At 41.1% G+C, this 24,991-nt stretch overlaps 2 protein-coding genes across 6 annotated transcripts; one reads left to right on the forward strand and one right to left on the reverse strand.

Annotated features, from left to right (window-relative positions):
• Positions 1–1,268: 1,268 nt before the first annotated feature.
• rab4a (RAB4a, member RAS oncogene family) lies at positions 1,269–15,429 on the forward strand. Of its 3 annotated transcripts, XR_003927953.1 has the most exons (9): positions 1,269–1,422; positions 3,001–3,081; positions 3,994–4,108; positions 5,096–5,158; positions 5,319–5,473; positions 6,976–7,071; positions 8,322–8,467; positions 10,711–11,779; positions 11,881–15,429. XR_003927953.1 is itself a non-coding variant. In XM_030047439.1 (8 exons), the coding sequence occupies exons 1-7, from the start codon at positions 1,407–1,409 to the stop codon at positions 8,435–8,437; spliced, it is 642 nt and encodes a 213-aa protein (XP_029903299.1). In that variant the 5' UTR covers positions 1,269–1,406; the 3' UTR covers positions 8,438–8,467; positions 10,711–15,429. The 3 variants fall into 3 exon arrangements, 2 of the variants coding, with proteins under 2 accessions (XP_029903299.1, XP_029903310.1); XM_030047439.1 differs by having other exon boundaries at positions 10,711–15,429; XM_030047450.1 differs by having other exon boundaries at positions 10,715–15,429.
• A 1,378-nt stretch (positions 15,430–16,807) lies between these two features.
• Positions 16,808–23,664, reverse strand: ccsapb (centriole, cilia and spindle-associated protein b). Of its 3 annotated transcripts, none has more exons than XM_030047340.1 (6): positions 23,592–23,664; positions 22,762–22,918; positions 22,166–22,554; positions 21,923–22,060; positions 20,435–20,655; positions 16,808–19,829 (listed from the first exon to the last, which is right to left on the reverse strand). In XM_030047340.1, the coding sequence occupies exons 2-6, from the start codon at positions 22,803–22,805 to the stop codon at positions 19,644–19,646; spliced, it is 978 nt and encodes a 325-aa protein (XP_029903200.1). In that variant the 5' UTR covers positions 22,806–22,918; positions 23,592–23,664; the 3' UTR covers positions 16,808–19,643. The 3 variants fall into 3 exon arrangements, with proteins under 3 accessions (XP_029903200.1, XP_029903194.1, XP_029903209.1); XM_030047334.1 differs by having other exon boundaries at positions 22,762–22,950; positions 23,592–23,650; XM_030047349.1 differs by lacking the exon at positions 23,592–23,664 and adding an exon at positions 23,454–23,577.
• Between the last annotated feature and the right edge of the window lie 1,327 nt (positions 23,665–24,991).

The following is a 24,991-nucleotide window of genomic DNA, read 5'->3' on the forward strand; positions in this document are numbered from 1 at the left end:
AAAAATAGACAAGCTCTCTCGCTACAATAGGTTTTCAGAGATATTTGCCAGTTTGATGATTCGTTAACAACAGATGGATTGCAATATCATTGGACACATGGAGCTAATTTCTCTTTTGTCATACATTTTTATTTTTGTTTGTGTCATTAATACAGAGCACCACTGGATGATGTTAAAGGGGAAGTTTGTAAGTTCCTTTATTGTGGAATCTGCTGCCTCTCTCACTCTGATTTTGGTGCATCACCTCCAATATTTGATGCCCCTGTCAGCTCCAGCCCTCAGCACTGAGGTTGTACGTAAACAACGATCCTCATATTGTACCCACCACAGTTCATGCTATGTATTCATTGTAAAGAACACAGCAAGACAGACTGTGATATGCAATAAGCGATGAGGAAAAAAAAAAAATCCAATACAATAACGCCTCCTTGTGGCAGTGTTAACCCTCCTGTTACCTTCAAATTTACCAACTCTTTTTTGTTTTGTTTTGTTTTGTTTGACAGTTATCAGTAATTTAAACTGATAATTTTAGAATTAAAGTTGTTAACCAAATTTGTGTATCGGGTACTTTAGTTAGTTAGTTAGTTAGATACTTTATTCATCCCGAAGGAAATTCACAGTTTCCAGTTTCACAGTCTCACAGTTTTTATGTGTCTTGTTGACTACCAAAACACATTTTTAAATAAAACATTCCCACTTTTAAGTCCAAGTTCTTGTGGAAATCATGTTTTTCCCTCTCAAATGTCACATTAACTATCAGTGGTTCTGGCGCTACCACAGGTATGATTATGTTTGGTTATGACCCTAAAGCAGAGGGAAGTTTTTTGAAGACTATAAATGACATGTTATAGTTCCTCAGTGCCATCCAAACAAACTAAAACAAATGTTTGTGTAAAATGTTGATATTTGTCATATTTTTTACACAGCCAAAAAAAAAAAAAAAAAAAAAAAAAAAAAAAGCCTGGGGTCATATTGATGCAAAGAAAAAACACTGATGTGTATGAAATGTGTACAGCACATTGAAAATATATCATCATTTATGTTATATTTCTCCGCTTCCATTTGTCTCCAGTAAATTAGGAAAAGGCATTAAATATGAGGCAAAAATGAGTAAATCATGTATTTAGAGATGTTAAACATCCAGTGAGTTCAAACTGACCCCAAAGATAACAGGAGCTCACGCTGCCCTCAGTCTAGCTGTATGCGGGAGAGGGAGGCTTTTATTTTGAAAGGAAAACACTGTGTACGGGAAGTCGCAGGGAAAAAAATCAGCTGGTGTCCGCGGAAATTATCAGTTGGGCGAGTTGCTTTGCATTTCATCCATTTGTCAGCCCGTATTTCTCCCCCGTTTTCTCTGATTTGTGTCGAGAAAACGAGACGGTTGTCGTCGTAACGCCACGCCGGCGATGTCGGAGACTTACGGTAAGGAGGGCGGCTTGACGCGGCTCGGCCACCGCAAAGTCCCGCAGCCGGGATGGGGCAGGTGTAATGTTATCGATACGGCTTTCTCATGGTAAACAAATAGCTGGCAGGCTAAGCTAGCCGTCGCCCGGGGCAGCTAGCCTGGCCCATGTGTCTTAAACTGCCATGTCAACCTCAGGTGCGAAGGTAATGCGGTCCTGACTTGTTTACTGTAGGTGTGCAGGCCAAAAACGATGAGCTAACATTAGACAGGCAGCTGACACCTGGGAATTTGACTGGGGATGATGATGATGATGGTGGTGGTGGTGGGGGTGCTAATAGAGCTGACTTGAAGGTCTGACTGCACCATATGGGCTATAATCTAGTCTGTGTAGTGGGAATAAAAGGTGATTATAATGATAACAACGAGGAATGCTTGGCTGACAGTTCATGTATGCCCAGGGATGTGACACAGTGTGAAATACTCTGGAAACCAAAGTTTACAGGGAGGTGATGATGATGATGATGATGATGATGATAATGATGAGGAAGGCTTTGTTTAACGCTTCCTGATTCATGGGAAATAAACAAGAGACAAAGACCCTTGTGAGATTTTACTACACAGGGCACAATGTATGTAGAAAACTTTATTAGGCCCGAGCCCTCCCTTAGGGAGAAGGGCCTATTGTTATTGCTGTTATTTTTTACATTTAGTTTGTTAATAGCTGGTGTTAATGATGTGACTTACCCTTTATTGTCTAGTTTTAATACAAAACCAACAGATCTTAAGCTTGGTTAACTTGTATAGCACCATCTGCACTCCTCCATGTTTAATAATTTTATTTTCTATACAATCAATTAATCAATCAAGAGGGAACCACACTTTAATTTCATTATTCAACCTGTTGTATAATGACAAATAAACTTCCTTGTATCCTTGTATCCTTGTATCCTTCTACCATTCATACTAGTGTGGAGGCTGCTAAGCTTGCCCTTACTTATTGTTAATTTTTAATTCTTGTCTGACTGTGATTTAGTTTGTGTTGTGGGAATAATAGGTGACGACGATTATAACAATGAGGAAGGTTTACTGTTCATTTACCCACAAGAATGTGACACAGTGTTACATATTGTGGACTCAAAAGTTTCCAGTGAGGTGGTGATGATGATGATGATGATGATGATGATGATGATGATTTCAGGTGTACTTTATTAGACGTGTTAGTCTGCTGAGTAAACTACTTTACAGCCCATGGGGCGTGGTGGGTTTATATTCCCACAGCTGATAATAAAAAAGATATATGTGTAAAAATAATGAAGATAATAAAAGATAATAAAAAAGCGCTTTTAGTTGCTTGTATTACAGAAGTCATATGAGTTATTGCGATTTGAGTCATTCTGATAACTGCTGGATAGTGAAACGACTCATTTTAATGTGCTTATTCTATTCTATTCTATTTGAATATAGTCTGTTTTGTTAAATTCTGCTTTTGTTCAGTTGTGTTCTGTTGTATTTCCTGGTGTGTGTGTGTGTGTGTGTGTGTGGGAGTGTGTGCGTGTGTGTGTGTCAGCATCATGATTTGTATGTTCCCTCTGCAGATTTCCTGTTTAAGTTCCTGGTGATTGGGAATGCCGGGACAGGAAAATCCTGTCTGCTGCACCAGTTTATAGAGAAGAGATGTAAGTCAGTCAGAGGTTTAGCACACTGTGCATTATTTACTGTTTGTTTACTGTTTATTTCCCCGACAGTATCTCTGACTTGTTTATTACGGTTACCGCACTGTGGTCTACTAATGTTTAAACACAGGTTACGGGTCCTGGCAATCAGTAACACTCTTTGTTGTTTCTTTTTCAGTGGTAGCTCTCAGGCAGCAGATCGATGTTTAAGTCCTCACTGTAATGTACGCTGCAGTACTGTGGTGTACTCAGCTCATTTGTGCAGTTTGGAGACAATAACTTTCTCGAGAGATTTTACTATACAGTGCATAATGTGTAGTGAAAACTTCATATTTTTTACGTTGTGTTTGTGGTTTAATCATGTGTCATACCTTTTTTTTTTTTACCCTTTTCACCTAACCCACAGATCCAAGGCAAGGTTAAATTCATACTGCTGTGGCAGCTGCTAAGATTGTTGTTAATTTTTATAGAGTAAGTCTTAATCTGGGGTTATAAATGCATTATTTAGATAATATATATGGTTTATGTGTGACTAGGTCAATACGTTGAGGAGTAACTTGGTTTCTAGGCCTATTCTGGGCCACAATTTTCAGTCAAGGTCAGGATTGTGATTGCGGTGTGCTGAAGGTTGTTGAGTTGATAAGATTTATGTCAAAAATAGTATATAGGTTGTTTAAAGTGTGGCCCAAGAGTTACTCTACATTGTTAAGTGAAAGTCAGAGTTAAGGGTTATTGTATTACATGTTTATGTTACAATTGTTCATTACATTTAAGGGTGAGCTGATACACACTGTAGATGATTAGAGTAACAATAAAAGCCAACTGGTGTCCTGCTGTAATATCCTATACCTTTGTATTACAGTGGTTTAATGGTAATGACATGATTGCATATTTTGTTTTGTCCTGTTTTTCCAGTTAAGGATGAATCCAACCACACCATCGGAGTGGAGTTTGGGTCTAAGATCATCAGTGTGGTCAACAAAATGGTCAAACTACAGATTTGGGACACTGCAGGACAAGAGAGGTTCAGGTAGGACACTATTAGACGATAAACAACACACGGGGCCAAGCTTCCTGAAGGACACAGCGACCTGATAAGCTTCGCCTCCAGCCTGTTAGGTGTTAACATGACAAATAATGAATTGTTATTTTGTTATAATCTGTTGATAGCAGAGATAAACAAATGTTCACAGCACCACAGCTTACGTCATGCCGGGCCAGTAAAAATATCACTTGGCAAAGGATAGAATAAAACTTTTTGCATAGAAAAAGGCAAAATAAGTAGATTTTGAAGTAAACATGTTGCTCAAAAAACAGCACATAACATCAGTGGTGGTGAATACTCCTACGAGCCACAGTTGTGCGATATATGATCCTCAAATAAAGGTGACTTAAACTGTATACAAAACATTACTTCCAAATTTTGCAACATCAGATGTCAGATTAAAAGTAGATGTGTTGATAATAGATGTAATTAGAGCTGCTCAGTTCCTCTTAGTGCTCATAGATTCTGGATGGCCTCCATTAAGCAGAAATGGTTTTTGCCATTACCGAGTTGATTTTGTGCACAGTGAAACCCAATTACTTTCATGCTTCTCAACACATTTTGGACACAACAGTTAATCCTTTCATACCAGAAAACTAATTATTAAAATCTAATTTTCCCACATTTACTGGTTTATGAAAGATGGAAGTAACACAGAAAAATACCTTTTCATGTTTGTTGTGACAGTTTTGATCATTAAATATCATGGATGCCTTGAGTTAAATGTTCACATTATATATGGCCATTTTGTAATATATTTTGTGTTTTGACAAAAACTGGCATTATTTATTCCATATACAAGGCATTCAGATGATCCTTTTTTTGGAACAGTCAGAATGCAAAATGTAGATTTTATGGGTTTTTTTTATCGAAACACTGTGTTGGCCTGGCTGTGAGTCACAGTTCTAATAATATCTGTCTGCCTGCCCGTCTTATCTACTTTATGTGTGTAATTATCTGTGTGTCTGTCAGGTCTGTGACTAGAAGTTACTACAGAGGAGCAGCAGGAGCCTTGCTGGTCTATGATATCACCAGGTAAATCAGTCAGCCACACAACCGGAGTGAAGATTGTCATCTGTCTCACGCCCGTCCCTGAGCTTTTTTCCACCCAACTCAAGTTAAGAGGCAACTCCTACCCCCCTGCGCAATATTTAACCCGTTTCTCTGTCTCTCTCTCTTTCTGTCTCCCCGTCAGTCGTGAGACGTACAACGCTCTGACTACATGGCTGAGCGATGCCAGGATGCTGGCCAGTCAGAACATAGTCATCATCCTCTGTGGGAACAAGAAGGACCTGGATGCCGACAGGGAGGTCACGTTCCTGGAGGCGTCGCGCTTTGCACAGGAGAACGGTAGGAGCAGGGTTGGGGAGTAACGGCATACGGCGTTACATATTTACAATTTAAAAAATATGAGTAACTGTATTCCATTACAGTTAGAGTGCGTATGAGGAATGCACATTTCCCATAAATGGATTTTAAAAAAGCGCAAAGCACCTGTCAGGCTGCTACACACACACACACACACACACACACATACAACACTGGCAGAGGAGCCACACAGCCAGGACACAGCAGGTGATGTTTTATTTTTTAACAGGGGGGATGGCCCAATGGGAGCAAACATCCACAGTAAAAACTATATCTGTAGTCGCTTCTCAAAATATTTTGTTGTACAGGTGGCTTGGTCTTTGGTGTATTTTTAGGAGCACAGATGCCTCCGAATGAACATAGAAATATTTTAGGAATATTATGGGAATAGTACGGGCAGCAGGCTGTCTCTGCGATACTCTCATAACAAGTGGCAAGAAAAAAAAAGTCATCAGAAAAGTAAAGGAAAACTGACTTTGCATAACCTTTTTGTCTGAAGAAAGTCATAAAGTCATTACCAAAAGCAAGTGTTGACCACATTCAGACTGACCTAGACAAATGGGCAAATTTTGAAGTATTCTGAAAGTAATCCAAAGTATTTAGGATACTTTAACTAACTTAAGTAATCTAATGGAATACTTTAAATTACATTTTAGGGCATATAATCAGTAATCTGTAGTGGAGTATGATTTACGATGTACGATTTGATCAGAGGGATTTATTTTGGGACAGGATTTAATTACCTATGTATTATTTATCCCGTATGTCTAAAAGTGACACAAATCTATGAAGGATTTTGCTGCTGAAATCCACGCAGTCGTTTTCTTCGTCCTGTAGCTGAAAAATATCCCTGCATGGTGGCGACTGATGTCGGATCAGGCAGCAAGCAATGCTGCCTGATTATGATTCATTATGATTGAGTAATGAAGGTACAAGTCTTCCATGCGAGTACCCGTATCCATGACAACGGCGTGTCACCGTGTTCCGACACACACGCAACTCTTTGGTCGGTCATGTGTTTCATGATATTTTAGTATTTTTAAATCATATTTTAGGTTACACATAGGCTGCTTTCTGGTGATTCTAACATTCCTTGAAAGTTTTAAGAAGATGGGCTCTCACACTGCACATAAGAAGTTGCTTGGATGGGTTTGTGTGTGTGTGTGTGTGTGTGTGTTTGTGTGTCCCATGACAGTGAGGTTGAGCCGCGGTGTGTACAAGAATAGGTGTGCGCTGACAGTATTGATGGCTGTGTGCCGTGTGTGTGTACATGGTGCATGACAATAATGTGTTTTTGAATATTTGTGAGATGATGATGATAATTGGTGCCTTCTGCCTTATGAGTGCTGGGATAAGTGGTTGAAGATGAATGAATGAATGAATGATAATTGGCTTATGAATGTATGGAGGAAAATGCTGTTTTGATTATGTGTGTGTGTGTGTGTGTGTGTGTGTGTGTGTGTGTGTGTGTGTGTGTGTTTCAGAGTTGATGTTCCTTGAGACCAGCGCTCTAACAGGGGAAAATGTTGAGGAAGCCTTTGTCCAATGTGCCCGGAAAATTCTCAACAAGATAGAATCAGGTATGAACTCTAATCAGCACCACTAACTGTAACTCTAATCCTCTGCCTCTTTCTTTCTTTCTTTCTTTCTTTCTTTCTTTCTTTCAATGTACATTAATCAACATAAAACAGGAAATTTACCCGAGTTGGCTAGCTTTCATCAACAGTTGCTTTGCCAGATGTCATTAGGCATCCTAGAACAACAACATAATACAATATGTACAATATTTAAAAACACACTATGTTGTGGTGAAAAACATTTACAATACCTTCTTACTCAAACCCAAACTATAAAAAAAAAAAAAAAAGAATTCTTGGGACAGTTCTTCATACAAGTCATGGAATATTGTGGAATTTTGTCTGCCTCATTTTTTTTGGTAACACTGTCGTTATCAGTTTTTCAGGGAACATATATGATAACTATACACAAACATATATAACACAAAAATTGAAACTAAATAAAATTGCTTGGGAAAAATTAAAAAGTAAATAAAATAAAATTGATTAAAAAATACATAGAAATGTCCAACTTCATCCCAAAATACAGTCAATATCATCAGCCTCAGTTTTGAAAAAAAAAATCTGCTATTTATTCAGCAAAGATTACATTTATTTCCCAATTGTCTTCACATTGTTTTCAGTTCACCTGCAGAGTAAAATAGAAAATTAACTGTAATCTGAATCTAGAGTTTAAAATTTTGGTCAAGGAAAAAAAAGTTGTGTCACATTCATAAAGATCATGGAGATCCAATGTTTTAGTCATGGAAAACCATGGAAAAGTCAGGGAGTTTTACATTTTACACAGAGTGGGAGCCTGACTGTCACATGAGGAGGCCAAACCACAGCAGTGTCAACAGCACAGCAGTGTCACACAAAGACGCGATGCAAGGAAAACTCAGCTTACCCACCCTTTTAATCTGACATAAATCTATCTGACCTAAATTCAGTATGTACATCATACTGTGCAAAATAATGTTAAGTATATGAAGATAAAGTTTTATAAGGATAAAAAGTATAAATCAGTTTTTCTGATGTTGTAACTGAGTTGTGTTTGTATGATATTCACTGATTGGGCGTTATTGTTTACCCCTCCATGCATTTTTATTTACCTCGACATCACCGGTTGCACTAGTGTAGGAAATACTGCAGATTAGGTGGATTACATGAATGCTCTTGTTTTAAAAATCTTTATTCTCTACCTTATGTAAACTTTTAAGGACTTGAGGTGATCTTGACATCGACTCCCTCCCTTTCTGTGTCTCTCCTCCCAGGGGAATTGGACCCGGAGAGGATGGGTTCAGGTATCCAGTACGGCGACGCGGCGTTACGACAGCTCCGCTCCCCTCGCCGCGCTCAGCCACAGGGCACCCAGGAGTGTGGCTGCTAGTGGGCGGGCCCGGTGACACACACAGACAAGGTGAAAGGGCAAGGGTGTGTGTCTATGCATGTATGTATGTCTTTGAGTGTTTGTGCATGTGTTTTTTATCCAGGTTTTTTTTTTTATTTATGCTGCCCTGACAGATTTGTTGAGATTCCTCTTGCATCCTGAGCAGGGCCATTTACATAAAAAAGGGCATCAGAGTCAGAGCTTGTGAGTGGAGCTCAGCGACTTGAAATTCCCCTCATTGCTCACAGCTCTGTAAGCCAGCTCCGCTCAGCCGCTGCTTCCCATCATTTTCTCTGCTCCACTGTCACTCATCTCACTGATTTACATTCCCCTCTGCTCTGAATCGCTCTGTCTTCTCCCTCCAAAAAACCCTTCATCTCAACTTGGTATTCAGCAACATGGGTCAATGAGAGGAGCTATCCTACTTCAACCATAATTAAACGAAACTCTTCTCACTGTGTGGATGTCAGGGGTGCAGCTATGGTCTGGGAGGCTGGGTGGGGGGCCCTCCCCCAGCCTTTCAATACTAATTTCTTGCACTTTACACAACCTCTAATGACTCAAGTTATATCAGCTAGCTCACTCATGTGTGATTTACCTACATTTGTTGATGTAGATGAATGTCAGTATTCAATTTGGTTACATTTTTATATATGTATGTGTTAGGTAGATGCTAGCTAACAACCCATGAATTCCACCAATTGAGCTGAATATCCATCCATCTATTTTCTGCTGCTGACCCGGCACCGGGTCACGGTGGCAGCAGGTTGAGAAGGTCAGCCCAGATGTCCTTAACCCCAGCCACATCCACCAGCTCCTCCTGGGGGAATCTCAAGGCTGGAAACGCCTTGAGATTCCAGGCAGGGATTCATATTCCCCCCAGCGTGTCCTGGGTCTGCCCCAGGGTCTCCTCCCAGTCGGTCGCTCCTTTCAAAGTGCAGCAGCTCTACTCTGAGCTCCCCGCCCTCTCCTAAAGGGTGAGTCCAGCCACCCTGAGGAGGAGACTCATTTCCGCTGCTTGTATCCATGATCTCATTATTTCGGTATCTGCCCAGAGCTCATGACCACAGGTGAAGATCAAGATCAACCAGTAAATTGAGAGCTGCACCTTACGCTCAGCTCTTTCTTCACCACAACTGTCCGGTACAACGACCTCATGACCTCCACCACCCCGATCCGCCTGTCAATCTCCTGCTCATTTTACCCTCACTGTGAACAAGATGCTGAGATACTTCAGCTCTTCCACTTGAGGCAGTAACTCACTCCCAACTCGGAGGGGGCAAACCACCTTTTTCCGTTTTTTCCCCCCTCCTTTTTCAGGTGAACAGCTCAGGCTTTATTGTTTTACAGTGGCTTTCAGTCCAGTCCACTGGGACCCCATACATTACTTGTGTTAGCATATTTCACTCAGTTATTGAGGGCCTTGCTGAGTAGTTTACTAATGCTTTTACACTGCCACAGTAAAGCATATTAATAAAGTTGGCTACACAGTTGTTTCATTCAAAGTCACCACAGAGACACCGATGATTATGTATTTTCACACCAAATCACTTGAGGTCACAATATAGCAGCAAGACAACACCGCCTAGGAAATACAGGATCAGATACTCTGCTCCGCTCAAGCTCTGGGGCGGCAAAACATTATGTGCACATGCCCCCACCCCCTCCTGTGGTGGACACTGTTGTTTGTGTGCATAAGCTGTGTTGAAAGGCTGCTAAAATTTGATGGAACAGTTCTCCTTACAATGAGAATACTGTCATTATCTGCTCACCATCTATCAGTCTCTAAACAGCTTAATGTCACTGTAGAGCTCCACACCTCTAAACTGCTCAACTTAAAACTGATTTGGGTCTAAGGCACATACATCTTTGGTTTCAATTCGACCCAGGACCTTTGTCTCCACTCTTTTCCCCCAGTCCTTCTCGTCTCTCGATTGTATACTGTCTACTAAAGTCTTTAAAAAGTCTAATGTATTTCCATCTGCATCCTGTGGGAGTAGCTGCAGGGTTGAGGAGGGTCATGTTGATCATCTCGTACTGTCGGCCTCTGAGCAGTCCCAGTTTGTGTTAAGTGCTTTGTTGCTGGAAGGGAAAACACTCATTTCAACATTTTCCCAGTCCGAAGAAGCATTTGAAGTGTCAGCCTGTCATGCACATCCACGCTAAAAATGCTACCGGCCATGCGGTGTGTCATGTGATCCTACCTTTACTGTCTCTCACTCTCTGTGTATATGTGTGTGTGTGTGTATGCACGTGTGTGTCCTGTGTTCCAGGCAGGTTTGTGAAGACCAAAAGAAGGACAGACGCAGGGGACCCTAAAAAAAAAAACAACAAAAACAAACGTTGGGTTCAGGGTGCTACGGTAGCGACTCGTCCCTGACCTTTGACCTTTGACCTTCGCACGGAACCTTCTGAACCTTTTGAACCTTCGTTGTTTATGTATCTGCAGAGCTGAAAAAAAAAAAAAAAAACGACGACATCCCGGCCACGCCCCCTTTCAGGACTCTGAGCATCACCATGGTAACTCTGGCCACAACCAGAGAGCGCCCGCCTCCCAACAACCTGCCCCACTATTGGACCAAACCCCCACCCCTCCTCCCTCCCAGCCCTCCAATCAGAGTGTGAATTACTAGCAAGTTGTGTTAAGACTTCCTGGACCACTGTGCACTCCTCCTCCTCCGCCCCTCTCTCTCCTTTTCTCTCTCTTTCCTCTCTTTACCTGTTTGTCTCTCTGTCACACCCACACTCCTACCTACACGTTTACCGGGCTGCATGTCATCCTACATTTCCCTTCTTGTCCAACAAACCACCCAACAAACTAGCAAACGTACCATCCAACTTCCACTGCTAAGAACCCCCCTGATGTAGAAACATGCAGCGTAATCCATTCACGGTCGCACCATGAAGAAACAACAGAAAAAGTATGTCTATTCCTTGTGTTTATAACAATGAATAGGTTTTGTTTTTTTGACCGACCGTAGTATCCACCCAACAGTTGAGATGTCTTTGAATGGTAAAAATAATTATTCAACAATTTGAACATACCTTTATGCATTAGATGTTGAAAGCTGAAATTAAAAACATTTGTCATCATACAGTACTCTTGTCTAAACCAGGAAGAACTTTTTAAATTTTCTAAATAAATACATTATAATAGAAAGTCTAACAAAATCAATAATGTGTAAATACAGTACAATAGAAAATCTGACAATCAATAATGTATGCATTTATAATAGAAAATGTATCAAATCAGTAACACAAATCAAAGTAGAATATAAAAAATGTATATAAAAAGAAATACATAAAATAACCATTGAAAAGATCATAAGTGTCCAAAAAAAAGTTGCCGATGCAGCACTTCAACGGCATTGTGACTGTTATGTTGTTTATTTGTTTATTTATATTGATACTTGTTATAATTTATCCATGACTTATTTTGATAGATTTTCTATTGAAATTTATTCATGGATTATTTTGATACATTTCTATTATAATAAACAGTGTTTCCAGGGAATATTTTGGCGTCAGAGCCCAAAAATACATCATCACACCACCATCATCTACCTAGGAAGAGAAAGAAAAATTATGAAAACTCATTACTTTTACCACTGAATGACAACTCAACCATTCTGTTTTATCAGAACCAATTTTTAAAACATTTAATTTTAAAATTTTGTTTTGTCATTCTCCTATACAACCAAACCTTTACAACCAAATGTCTCAGTAACATGGCACGTCAGGAGCTCATTTCCTGTCGCTGGAGTGGAGGAAATCAGCCAGGCTGCATGTGTTTTTCAATATAATGAGTCAAAATGTGATCTATCAATAACGATCACTGCTTAAGCTCAACACTAGCAGCTGCCCACATATCATACACAACACTTAGACATGATCTGCTGATTTTCCTACCTTCTGCACTCGTTACCTGTGTTATCTCTTAGCAACCAGCCCCGGCATCCTGCTCGCTGATTTACACTTCACCAACGTAACGACACGCATTTTCCATAAACTCCTTCCCACACCTCCACCCCGATTTTAAACCCCGTCTTGTTTCCTTTTATCCCTCCCTCCTGTGCTTTTTTGTTCCTTCGATCCCTCCCATCCTTTCCTGTCTCTCTCCCTCCATCTTTTCCTCTCTTACTCTCACCATCCATCCCATCCACCTGTCTACCTACCTGTCTGTGCCTCTTTATCCATCTCTCTCTCTGTCTCTCTCTTTCTCTCCCTCTCTCTGTCTCTCTCTCTCCCTCTTTCTCTCTCTCTCGCTCCAAACCTCCTCCTGACCCTCTGCAGCATCGTACAGACTGTACAGTGTTTCTGTATATAGAGACTGACGCATGTTTTATCAAACAGAGTATCAGAGTATTTCATTATGAAGAGTTACTATCTATAGATTAAAAATAGATATCATATTTATTATCAGTTTCTAGGCTGTATAGACGGGCAACACTGTTTGCAACAAGTACGTGCATTGGTTTAAAAAAAAAAATAAGAAGAAGAAAGGACAAACTCCCTTGTGGTTAACATATTTATAATAGAGCACTAAAAGGATTATGAGAGAATGTTAGTTTTACAGCCCTCCGATGAAGAGCCATACAGATCCAGGTTGAAAGGCCCCCCGCTGTGATTTCATGACCTCAGTCGTTTTCAAGATTTGTCCTGAAACAGCTCATCGCAGAAAGTAATACATGATTATCTGACCAATCACAGTGAGCCTCACATGTGCAGCAGGTTAATCAGGGGCCTGGGTTGGTCATGTCGACTGTCTGTAATTAGGTGTAACTCCCATTTTACCAGATAATCCAGTGGTTTACCTGCAAGGTCTGTTGGAAATTACTGGGATGGGTGTGGTTACACCTGCTGCACAGGTGAGATGATGTGATCGTCCTGTCTGTCTATCTGTCTCTGTTACCAGCTGATTAATTCCAGATCTTAAAATATGAGGCATCCAAAACTGGTCAGTCGGGCCGGCCCTGATTCTGTGGATTCAGATTTTTTCGCTTGTCTATCTGTGTGATTACAAGCTACATAAACATTGTTTTGTTTGTTTCCTTTGTTTTTCAGTTTTGGTAAACCTGTAAAAAGTCAGCAGCAGGTTCCTGTTGATTTTGTTTGTCGACAGTAGCTCTTTTGTATTTTTAAAATCACCTTTTCGCTGAATGTGATGCAATATCTGATCTAACTCCTTGGCGGAGGTCTTCCAAAATGTCTGCAGGCTGTTAAAGTCTTAAAATGTCTTAAATTCCATTTTATAAATTTTAGGCCTTGAAAGTCATCGAAAAGTCTTAAATTTGTGTAAATGAGGTCTTAACTTCAACATAAACATTCTAATTCCATGAATCCATTTTTTTTTTCAAATTTAGTCAAGTTCTCCAGCATCAGATATACCATGTAGCATTCTGTCTACCACTAAACCCAATACTTACATGTTGGGAAAATTCCTATTCTACATTAGTATTGCTCTTTTTTTTTTTTTTTTTCACTTATTTATCATATTTACCTGTAATTCTGACATCTGTAGACACCCTGTCTTTGCTCTGCTGAGCACATTGGAGTTTTCTTTATTCAGCCCTTATTTTACCACAAAAGATGAAAATTGAGGAGATATCCTCCTTTACAATGGGGTCGAGATGTAAAAACAAAAAAAAAAAATGTTTGACAAGCTAGAGGTTACAGGACAGAGTAGGCTGACAAACGTGCTTGAATAAATTAATATACAATTGAATGAGTAGATAAAATGAAATAAAATAGAATAAAGTATCAAATAAATACACAGGTAATAAAGAGATAAAATTACAGTAAGGTTAAATGTAATTACAATTCAATAAAACAAGAGCTGAAATAAGGCCTCTGAACGGCCACAGTGGCAGTAGATAGTCAGGTTTAATTAAGGACTTTTGCAGATTATTACATGTATAAGGTCTGCGGTATGAAAGTGGCATTTTTCTTCTGATTCAGTTCTGGCTAATGGATTATGGAGCAACCATAGAAACTGAACGGGAGCAGGGAAGAAGAAACTGAACCCATTCAGTTTCTGTGGGAGCGACAGCCTGTTTTGTTCAGTGTTGAACGGGATGAGATAATGAGGCAGGAGCGTTATGCAAGACAGAATCGGTGCAGATACTCGTGCATCACTGAGCTGTCTGAGGAGGAGTTTTGAAAACAACTGAGGTCATGAGGTCACTGGAGGGGGCGGGGCTTAAGACGTTCTGACCCGGGTTCGGTTGAATCCACCCAAGGACTTTGAATGTTACACATCATCCGAAAGCGCTGTCTTGTGATTTTTCAAATGTGCACCACACTCGGCCCACAAATTCAGAAAATTTAAATGAGTCATCTGAAAATGTAAAACCGGTTCTTTGTCCAAGTTGTTGCCTGTCTACCACGGCCCTTCATTCAGGAGCTTTGATGAGACTGAAAAACTGACTAACTGCTGCCGGAGCTGCGACAAAACGAGCTGAATGCATTTTAACTGTGTACAAATATTTGATGTGTGCTTGATTTATTTAGTCCAGTGAGCCATGTGTCAAATACGGACTGAGACCACTCAGACGTCGGCTATATTTTGATATATTTGATGATTTTTGACTTGAACAAGGAAGACGGTTGTTCTGAGGTTGTATTTGCTGTAACGGGTTACGGGTGTATTTCACTTCACTTCAGTGTGTACTAACACCACCAACACTAAGACGACATGTCATTCCCTGTGTTTTTAACTGTTATCATTTGTATTATGTACTACACTTTTAAATCAAGCACACCTCAAACACTTACAATATTTGAAATCAAGATTTTTTTTTTCCATCTTTGTCTTATCTGACAGTGGCTTTGGCAGCTCTACATCGGGTTGTTGCTGTTTAGCATTTATGCCATTTCTTCTGTTTATTTGTATGTATGTTATTTTTTCCCCTTGTAGTTATGGTCATCATGGATTTTTAATTTATTGTGTATGATAAAAGCAGATGTTTTTAAAATAAAACCTATCAATCTAGCGTTCTGTCTGTGACGCAGTTTTTATTCTGCCATTGGAGATGTTTCTGCTGAAATATAATTACTGCTGGGCTGAGCTTTTAAAGGCCTTTTTTTAAATAATGCATCTGCTTTAATGGACTAAATACACAACACAGTGGAAGGAGAAATGACAGGAAGAGGAACAACAGTCAACAATACGACTGCATGCAGACGCTCTGCCGTCCACTGAGACACCAGGGCTGTGCACGACCATGATCCAAGTCTGTAAGACCGGGTTAATGGTACTGCTATTTGTTATTTTAATTTTTTTAAAAAAGAAGTTACAGTTCTTGACTCAAAGTCTTTTGTTACGGCCTCTTAAGAAATAATGGTTCAACCAGGAGATTGGAGCAAAGGATGCCACAGCCACCATTTCACCAAGAAAACAAGTATTTATGAAGGAGGGAAAGGGGACTACAAGAGAATGGAACCAGGCCAACCTTGCAATGGGATGAGAAAACCCAGTTCTTCCCCCAACACTCTGTTAGGCCTAATCTAATCGATGAGAAGGCTGCAGCTTATAGTAATCAGGTATTAGACATGAGGTACCCAAATTAGGGAAAGTGAGGCAGCAGCTTCCACAGCAAAGGAGTTTTAATGCCTCAAGAACTTCCCCTTTAATAACAGCAAGTGGAGGTCTGTATTAGTTACACAAGCAGAGAAATGTATAACAAAGAAATTAGTTTAATGTATTTCCTTATATACCTATTCTTAATTGACAGGATTCCTCAGGTCCCCATTTATACAGTCATCTCGCATAAATAGAGAGAGAGAGAGAGATAACAAAACATCCAAGCAGCCAAGATGCACAGTTACCACAGAGCAAACCAGCCACACACACTCAGTGGCCACTCTCTCAGCTCCACCTGTCCAGTCTAATGCAGTTCAGGTCAGCAGCTCTGCCATAAATTCTACCTTTTAACAAAGTTTATAATGTTCAGTTTGTGTTGACATTGTGGAGAATGTGTACATTTAAGTCTGTGTTTATTATTGAGGTTGTAGTTTGCAGAAGTCTTGTACTGGACTGCATTATATTGAGAGGTGTTTCTAATTTTTTGTCCTCCCCATTTATATACATGAGGAGGGACAGAATAGTGGAAACAGCTCTCAATAAAATGCAGTCCAGTCCAGCAGTAGCACTAACTATGAACTGAACACCTCTATTACTGTGACAGAAAGAAAAGCTGAGCATTATAGGTACTAGAAAAAGAAACTTTACGGCAGACCAGTTGAAATGGATTGTATTAGATTATACAGGTATACCTACTAAGGTGGCCACTGAGTGTGTATAACACTTCAGAATAGCATGAATTTTGGCCAAGACAAACAAACGAACACACCACTGACAAAAGACAGGTGTAAAAGAGATTAATTTATTAAATATTTTGCACCGTGTCAATCAAGCGCAACAGCTGTCATCTTAAATGTTAAAAGCCTAAAAATATAAACATCAGAATGTACAAATTTTCACCAGTCATCAGTGGTTAGTAGTTTTCCTTTAGGTCAGAGGCTCTTGAACTTTTCCTCTCTGGAACCCAACGGGAGTGAATTTGAGTCGACCTGCAGCCCAGGTTCATGATGTGGGAATCATCAGAAGTAACTCCACAACTCAACTCGAGTCCCAGCTGTGGGTGTGCGACAGGAGCTCTCTCTCTCTCACTCTCTCTCTCTTTTTTTTTTTTTGGTCCCTACTCATCTCTAAAACCAGCCTCCAGAGATTTGCCTGTGGGCAAAGCACTTTAGCCACAGTCAGCAGCCACATCGACATCTCCTTTACACCCGTTCAAATCCTGACAATGTGGGAAAACACTCTCCTAGTCTGTGCAACGTACAAGTGACGGGCTGCATGACGAGTTCACTAACCAAACTCAGCATCTACAAACTGACAGGTAAACCTTGAAAAACCATTTCTGATGACATGGCAGTAAACACAGCTGCGTGAATTTATTGAAACACAGTAAAATGTCTCTTCAGCAAAAGCAACATTTCTCTGCAGTGTTAACAGCCGGTAAAACAAAACATATGAGAATAAAGAATCAGTGAATCTAATTAGCCATCTACCCTGTTTGGCGACTGTTTTCTGAGATTGTCCAAGAAATGCCCGTAATGTGTATAAATATACGACCCTGAAGCGACTATTTTAGAGCATCACAATATTGCACAAAATTTCACAAATGCCTCTGGTAAAGACTATTTGCTGAAGCTAGACCTGGATTTCTCATTATTAGATTGCAGAATAATCAGTAAACCAAATAATAACACTACTGTTCTGTACTGTAGTACTGAAAATGTAATTATTACAAAGTGAAGGAGATGAAATAATACTGAACTCAGAGTTGCAACAGCAAAGCAAAGCAGAACAAAAAAAAAAAAAAAAAAAAAAAAAAAAAAAAATGCAGGTTCTCCCAGAGTGAAGCACACAGGGCCAGAAGTAAAGGAATGCAAACTGAGACCTCTCATTATTATTTTTGTGTGTAAGTACAGCTAGCATTATCTGATGCGGGAAAATACATTCACAGAAATATGTCCAATGCCAAATTCCAATAAAAATCAGCATCTCAAAACAACTAAAGCAGAAAATCCAAACAGTTCACAAAATGCTCTGTACAAATAGGATTTCAGCGAAGTGATTGCTCTAATTAGCAAAGTGCTGATTTGATTGTGATTTACAAGAGTGTGTATTTACAAAGAGATTTGGCTCTATGTGCAGATTAAAACAGAAAGCAGAAAAAAACAGCTATATTTAACCACGTCTGCTCTAGTTTTTTTTTTTTTTTTTTAAATAGTAGTGGCGACCGGAGGCAATCAGGGTTTTGGCTTTACTTCCATCCACTTTTGGTTCTACAGCTGACTGATGAAGGCAATCAGTCTCGTCAGCGGCCCTTGTTATGTTTGAAAGGGGAAATCAGTTAAATTACACATTACAAAATCTGTATTGTAAAACGTTCCAAGCGATGATTGAAAAATCTTGCTGGGATCCCACAACCGCTTTAAAAAAAAAAAAAACAACAACACTGCAGCGTCAACACTCTGCTCATCACATGGCTTTGAAAAATTCACACATCATGCATTTTCATAAACTGTTAGCACCAAGCTCATCGATTGCTGTCACATCACTTCATGTAAAAAGCCCAAATACTTGTTATAAAAACACATTAAGTTCATTTTGTGGTTTCAGTGGCGTTATGAAAGATGAAGTCGCCGTGTTATTGTGGTTATTTTACATGAGTGCAGTGTGGCGGCGCAGAGATTAAACCACATGATTACAGCCACGGGACACTCAGTGGAGAGTGATCCAAGCCTTATTTCAAGACACAAAGCATTAAATTTACAGAAACCAGAGCGCTGCAGTAAACAATCTAAAAATCACAGATGTAAAACTTTTAAATATACTTATACTTCATATCAATCAAATAATCAATGCTTTGTTCTGAGCATAAATACACAAAAAGCCTGCGTGTGTGTGTGTGTATAGTAACTGATTCAACCGTTGAACAACTTCTTGTTTTCCTGTATTTACCAAAAGGATGCATCTAATAAGTGACAGTGCCATCTGCCGTCATCCTCCCTCAAATCGTCTCCCGCTCTGTACAAATTTGTAGACGTATATCTATGCGCCCTACGTCAGCGTATTTAAAGGGACAAGTACCTTTATTATCTGCATCAAAGTATGGCTGTAACGTGTGTAGAAGATTCTGAGAGGGTTTGTATGAATGTATTAAAAGCCCGAGTAGAACATTTTCTCATAAAGGTCTTTTGCAGTTCAATGTTTTTTGTGTTGTGCATTAGCAAAATGGCTTTCTATTTTTATGACACCCAGAAAATGTGCCTGCAGATTCCTGGATAAATAAGCCACACCGTGAATGTCAGGGTTTGAACGTTAGTCACTTTTTGCTTTTGTATGAGTCGCTCATTATTCTAACTTATCTGTCTGTCTCCCTGTATTGATTTGATTGGTCGATCCTTTCTGGAGGAATGGAGTTAAAGTGTAGCAACAACGAAGCCGGTGTGTGTTAAAAGAGGTCTTTGCAAAACGTTTACATTCGTAGATATTTCAACTCTGGAGGCAATATCGGCTCCATTTGGTCATTTTTTCTGGTCCAGCAGCATCCTTTCCTTTTCTTTTCTTCCTCTGGACGGGGGTGTGTTTGCGTTTACTTGTGTATGTGTGTGTGTGTGTGTGTGAGTGTGTGTCCTATCGGGAGCGAGCGGAGAAGCAGCGCATGTACTCGGTGAGCCAGGGGTTGAACTCCGGTTGAGTCAGCTTTGTTCTGCTCTTGTCCACATCGGCAGATTTGGCTCTCCGGCGCTCGGCTCTCTGGGTCTGGATCTGGCGCTCCACCTCCCGCCTGGTCTTGGCCCGCAGAGCCGACTCGTGGATCTGACAAGAGAGGCAGAGATGAAACAGACCAGAAGCAGCAGGGACGGGCGGGCAGGACAGAGGACTGAATTCTTTAATAAAGCAGAACACAGAGTAATCTTTCTTTGTGCTTTCATATTGCAATTTTGAGGAGGCAGTACACTGTTTAGGGCTGATTCAAAGAATATTACACCCCCTGGTATCTGGCTTGGTTCAATTCTGAATGGTCAGGATTGTTGCCGAGCAGAAAACAAGGCCTTCCTGTCTCCTTATTGGTTCATTAGATACAAAATGTTAGGTGTCATGGGTTAAGAACAACACTTCAACTCTACCCCGAATGCGAGGAGCTCAGTTTGGCAAACACAGCTGTCTCACCACCATGGAAATCAAATTCAAAGTGTACCAAGGACAGAGCAGCCTGGGAGTGTTTCTATTTCCTGCACACCGACACACACAGGGAGCTAAACCCTGGCAGAAGCTCTCACAGCCAAATGTGAACACAGAACATACATGAACATGGAATAAAAGTGGTTTTAATGATAAACATGAGCAGGTGTATGATTGTATCTCTCTCTTTTAGCTTTTTTGCTTGTTAAACGACCCCCAAGCTCCAGCAGAAAGCTTACCTCTGTGGTGGAAGCTGCAGGTCCAACATTGTGCGTCTTCCTGGCCGCCATATCTGCATCCCTCTCCCCACAGCCGTACAGGGCAAAAGGATGTCGGCTCTCCTTATTGTCCTCTCTGGGCACCTGTAGCGGTGCGGGCCTGACCCGCGAGGCACGCCAGCTGGGTCTGGAGCCTTTGGAGGTTTTGGTCTGCTGTCGGTGGCCGGCTCCACGGTCCCTCTCTAGGAGCAGAAAACAAGGAGAGGTTAGGCAGCGTCCAGATACCAGGAGCAGGAGAAGTGACCGGGGCAGCAGCATCACAACAGGAGGAGATGTTGGCGTGCATGAGTCCCCGTCGCCATGGTTTCCTTCACGTCAATTCTACAGACAACACACACCAGCGGCTTGACTGAAGGCTGTGGACAAGCAGATCTACATTCCTAATGGGGATGTAAAAATTAAATCGTTACATCGATTAGAAATTATGTGTAATGGCTCGAACTTCAGCCTGAGATTCCCTGAACTGGAAAGAAATACTTTGAATTGATTCATTCACAATTTAAAAAAAATCAAACCTAAAGTTGTGGTAATCTGACAGAATATTCTATATCACAACTTTTTGTCTTTTTATGCCTGATTTTTTTTTACACTTCAGCAGAGAGAAAGATAGGCTCATGTTATTACCTATGGTATTATTAGATGTATCATTTCAGCTGATATACAGAATTGAATTGTTGACACTGATTGTGATTTGCAAACTTGAATCGAGCTGAACCTTCTAAACAAAATTTCTCATCCCTGAATGTCAGCACTGTGTCTGTAACGAGCTAATGAACCATTGCTGACACGTCATCATCTATTAACAATTATTTATAAACAAATTTTTATTGTTTTCTTCCCCCATTTGCTTTCATTGTGGAGGTAATGGATCAAGTAACTGGAATATTGTGCTGACAAAGCATAACACACCTAAATCGATTCACTCAGGTAATCACATATGAATTATTTATGTATCTTCATTTACATACACATAAAGATATGGAGCAAAAATAACTAAATAAATGATGTGAATAAAACAAAAAAGAAGCCAAGATAAGCACATAAGTGTGTTATGACATAACTAACTTTTAAAAAAGGGAGAAAAAAATTCAGTCTCAGTCTATTCTCTATATAATTTTCATTTAAATCTCCTACAATCCAGATTATAACTTCTCCCACTCCCTCCCATCAATCATCTATTGGAAATTTTTGATTAAACACAACAGTTTCCCAAGTGTCAAATAGACACTATTTAACACGAATATAGGAAAGTCAATGTTTTTTTGGAAGCTGTACAGTAGTTATCTTATTTGTCAATAAGCAGCATGATATTCATTATGATTTTCTGTTGATCCAGACTCAGTTCCTCTCTTTCTTTCAGATCCTGATTCAGGCCACAAGCCAGGGATAACTTGTATATACTGTGAATACAATGCATTGATACATACAGTACAATCCACATTTAATTACCTTGTTCTTGCTCCTTTTGAGAGATTAAGTGTTTACTTCCTTTTCTGCTGGCCCTCTGCTCCTCTTCCTCCCCCTGCTCATCCTCCTCTCTCTCCTCCTCTGGAGCTCTGGTCTCTCCTTCACCTTCATCCTCGGCACCTGAGCGCAGGATGAACACCTTAACTTTCATAACTCCTTTTGGCACAGCTCTATACATCCTAGTATTATTCTGCACATTTTCTGCGCATTATAGCTGGTTGTTACCATGCTCTGCAGGAATCCTGGAGGACACATTGTCTTCCTCCACCGGCAGGGGAATCTTTGGCACCATCACCGTGGTTTTGGACGGGGTCTCATGCTGCCTCTGCTGTCTGTCCGTCCTGACGCCCTCGCCCTCGGCAGCCTGTCCCGTCCTGTCCCCCTGGGCCTCCGGGCGGACGTGACTCCTGCCGGGCGGAGTCGCCGCGCCGCCTCCGTTGTCCGAGTCGCTGTCGGAGCCGCTCCAGAACCAGGGGCTGTGTGTGTGCTCCAGCAGCCTGCGGCTCAGCCGGTACTTCAGCATCTCCTCGTAACACCTGGTGTACGTCTCCCATTTGGGGTCCTTGAACTTCTTCATGTACTCCGAACGGATCCTCTTGGTCACCATCCTGTCTCTTTTTTTATTTTTTGGAAAGAGCTTGCTCTCAGTTGGGCCTTTTTCTTAACTGAAATCTACAGTCACAGCATAAAGCTCAAAGATAACAATGTAACACAATCACGGCAGGGCTGTAACACAATGTAACAAGTACTAACCATTCTGCTACAATGTTTCTACACTAAAAAGCCGCCGCTACAGTAAAAATGTCTTTTGTTACACACACCTCTTGGAGTGAGCCCGTGTCGCTTTGTTGACGCCGCCAGACATTTAAACCAAAATCTCGGCGAAGCTGGAACCAATGGCGGAGCGGCTGGTGGCCTCTGCTGGGCGGAGGACACGCCCACTTCCGGTACGAGGGGGCGTCCTCCCCGGGACTGGGACTGGGTCGAGTCTCACAAGGTTCAGTCAACTTCTGCACAAGGGAAGTTTGCCTACCGTTTACCTCCGCATCAGGTTAAGGTTAGGGCTATGCTGCACTTCTGAGAATCGATACATTCACAGCCACAGCAGTAAGAACACTGTTGGCTCTGTGAATAAAGTGAATTTTAAAAACAGTTTTCTGGATGTGATCACGTCAGTGTCTCATCCTGATCTGATTTGGTGCTCTCGATCGAAACGACGCTCCCAGATATTATGAATATTCCCAAACTGCCCGCAGTGTGAAAACACACAGGGACGCACGTACGGCACATAATCACATAATTTGCTTTCTTGATCGCAGAAATGCAATATTTTCCCCAAACCTGCACAATAAGCTCGTCTATTTGGGTGGACTAAAAAAAATCATGTTGCAGTGCGATAAGCCTGTTTTAACTAAATGTCAGCTGGTTTATGCAACCACCTGACTGCAAATATGCTTGTTATTTATACAGTTGTCTGATAATCGTAAGGCAATGAGGGCTTGTCTATAATCACCTGTCTGTGTTCGCAGCTATTTTAGGCTAAATCCTTATTCACAGTCGTATCTAGTGTTACATCCACAGCAGAATGAGGCTGGGCGACATAAATTCGCAGAAAGCTCCGGTTGGAAGAGTCTAAATTTGGTGTACTTACTCTGGGTCGGATTTCACGGAAGGAAAACAGAACAGATGGCGTCCACGGCTGTGGTGTAATCACGGGCTGCGTCGTTTGGCTCCGCCCCTCTTAAGACGTTTTTAAAAGGCCAAACCAAACACACCCCGCAACAGGTGGTCAAGGGCGCTACGGGGAATGCGGCAGCGCCGGTTTGCTGTTAATGATTATGATCAGATGATGACAGGGATTTAAAAACCCATCATATGGCATTGTATTTATTTAATAGGAGCTATAGCACATAAAGAAAATACTTAGAGGAAGGGTACGTGTTTCCTATTAATAGGATGGTGACTTAATTAGACTGATGGAACCGTTAATTGTATATGACTTTTATGAGAAGCCCATGGCTCGTTGGCTGTGTTTTTGCTTTCAGCGAGCTCTTGCTTTAATTGTGAGGCGGCTATAGCCAGTCATTGGAGGTGGTTTTCTAATAACCAAGTTAATAATGCTGTATAGGCTACATTATGGAAGCCCAATACGGAGCGCCCAAGATGGCTATTGTGTTAATTAAGTCCAGACCCCAACCCACAGCTAGATCCCCCTCTGCGCGTTTCCATGCATATAAGGCAGGGCTGCAGAGATGTCCCACTTACACACGGGCTCTTGTCTAAAGATGGTCTGGGCCCTGTGCTGTATGTAGCCGGGCAGGACAGGCAGGCAGCTCAACGGGATTCAGGGTCGGGTGTCGGGTGTCCCATGCTACTGATCCGCCCGGTCTAAAGTGGAGCTGCTGCACCGGCACATTCCTGGCAAGTCAAAGTCCCGACTGTTGGAGGATGGGAGGGTCGCCTTACACTGCCTCTGTTACCCAGCAGCCCTCAGCCAAAAGAGCCAGCCTCTCCCTCTCTCTCTCTCTCTCTCTCTCTCTCTCTCTCTCTCTCTCTCTCTCTCTCTCTCTCTCTCTCTCTCTTTTATTTTATAGCCCATGTATCACTCCCTTGGACCCACCAAGCCTCACTTTCCCATCGGACCTGATCACTTGGTTGGTTAATGCCAATATAGGCCTATTAGCTGCGAGCAGATTATAATTGATTGTAAGTAATTTTCCATGAGACCGTTCTGCTCAGTTTCATCGCTCTGGGGGTTTGTTTCAACTGTGACGGTTCATTATTCCCGTTTTAGAGGGAATATATTTCACAGAAGACTCTTATTGGTAGGCTAGCCCACTGTTGCTGTAAAACATGTCAGTGTTTCATTGCCTTTGCATAATTAAGGCAGATTGATTTGCTTTATTGCTTCCTTTTAGGGCCGGGGATGATACATCCTCCACATTCCCAGATGTACACCGTGTGATAATTCTTGATTTTAGTAGTCCAAATATGTTTCTTTTTCTTTTCTTTGCCGTTTTCCCCAATAGTCTCCCTCTCTGTTAGAAAGAA

The sequence above is a fragment of the Myripristis murdjan genome, chromosome 3 (genome assembly GCF_902150065.1).
Source record: "Myripristis murdjan chromosome 3, fMyrMur1.1, whole genome shotgun sequence".
In the NCBI taxonomy this organism is placed as follows: domain Eukaryota; kingdom Metazoa; phylum Chordata; class Actinopteri; order Holocentriformes; family Holocentridae; genus Myripristis; species Myripristis murdjan.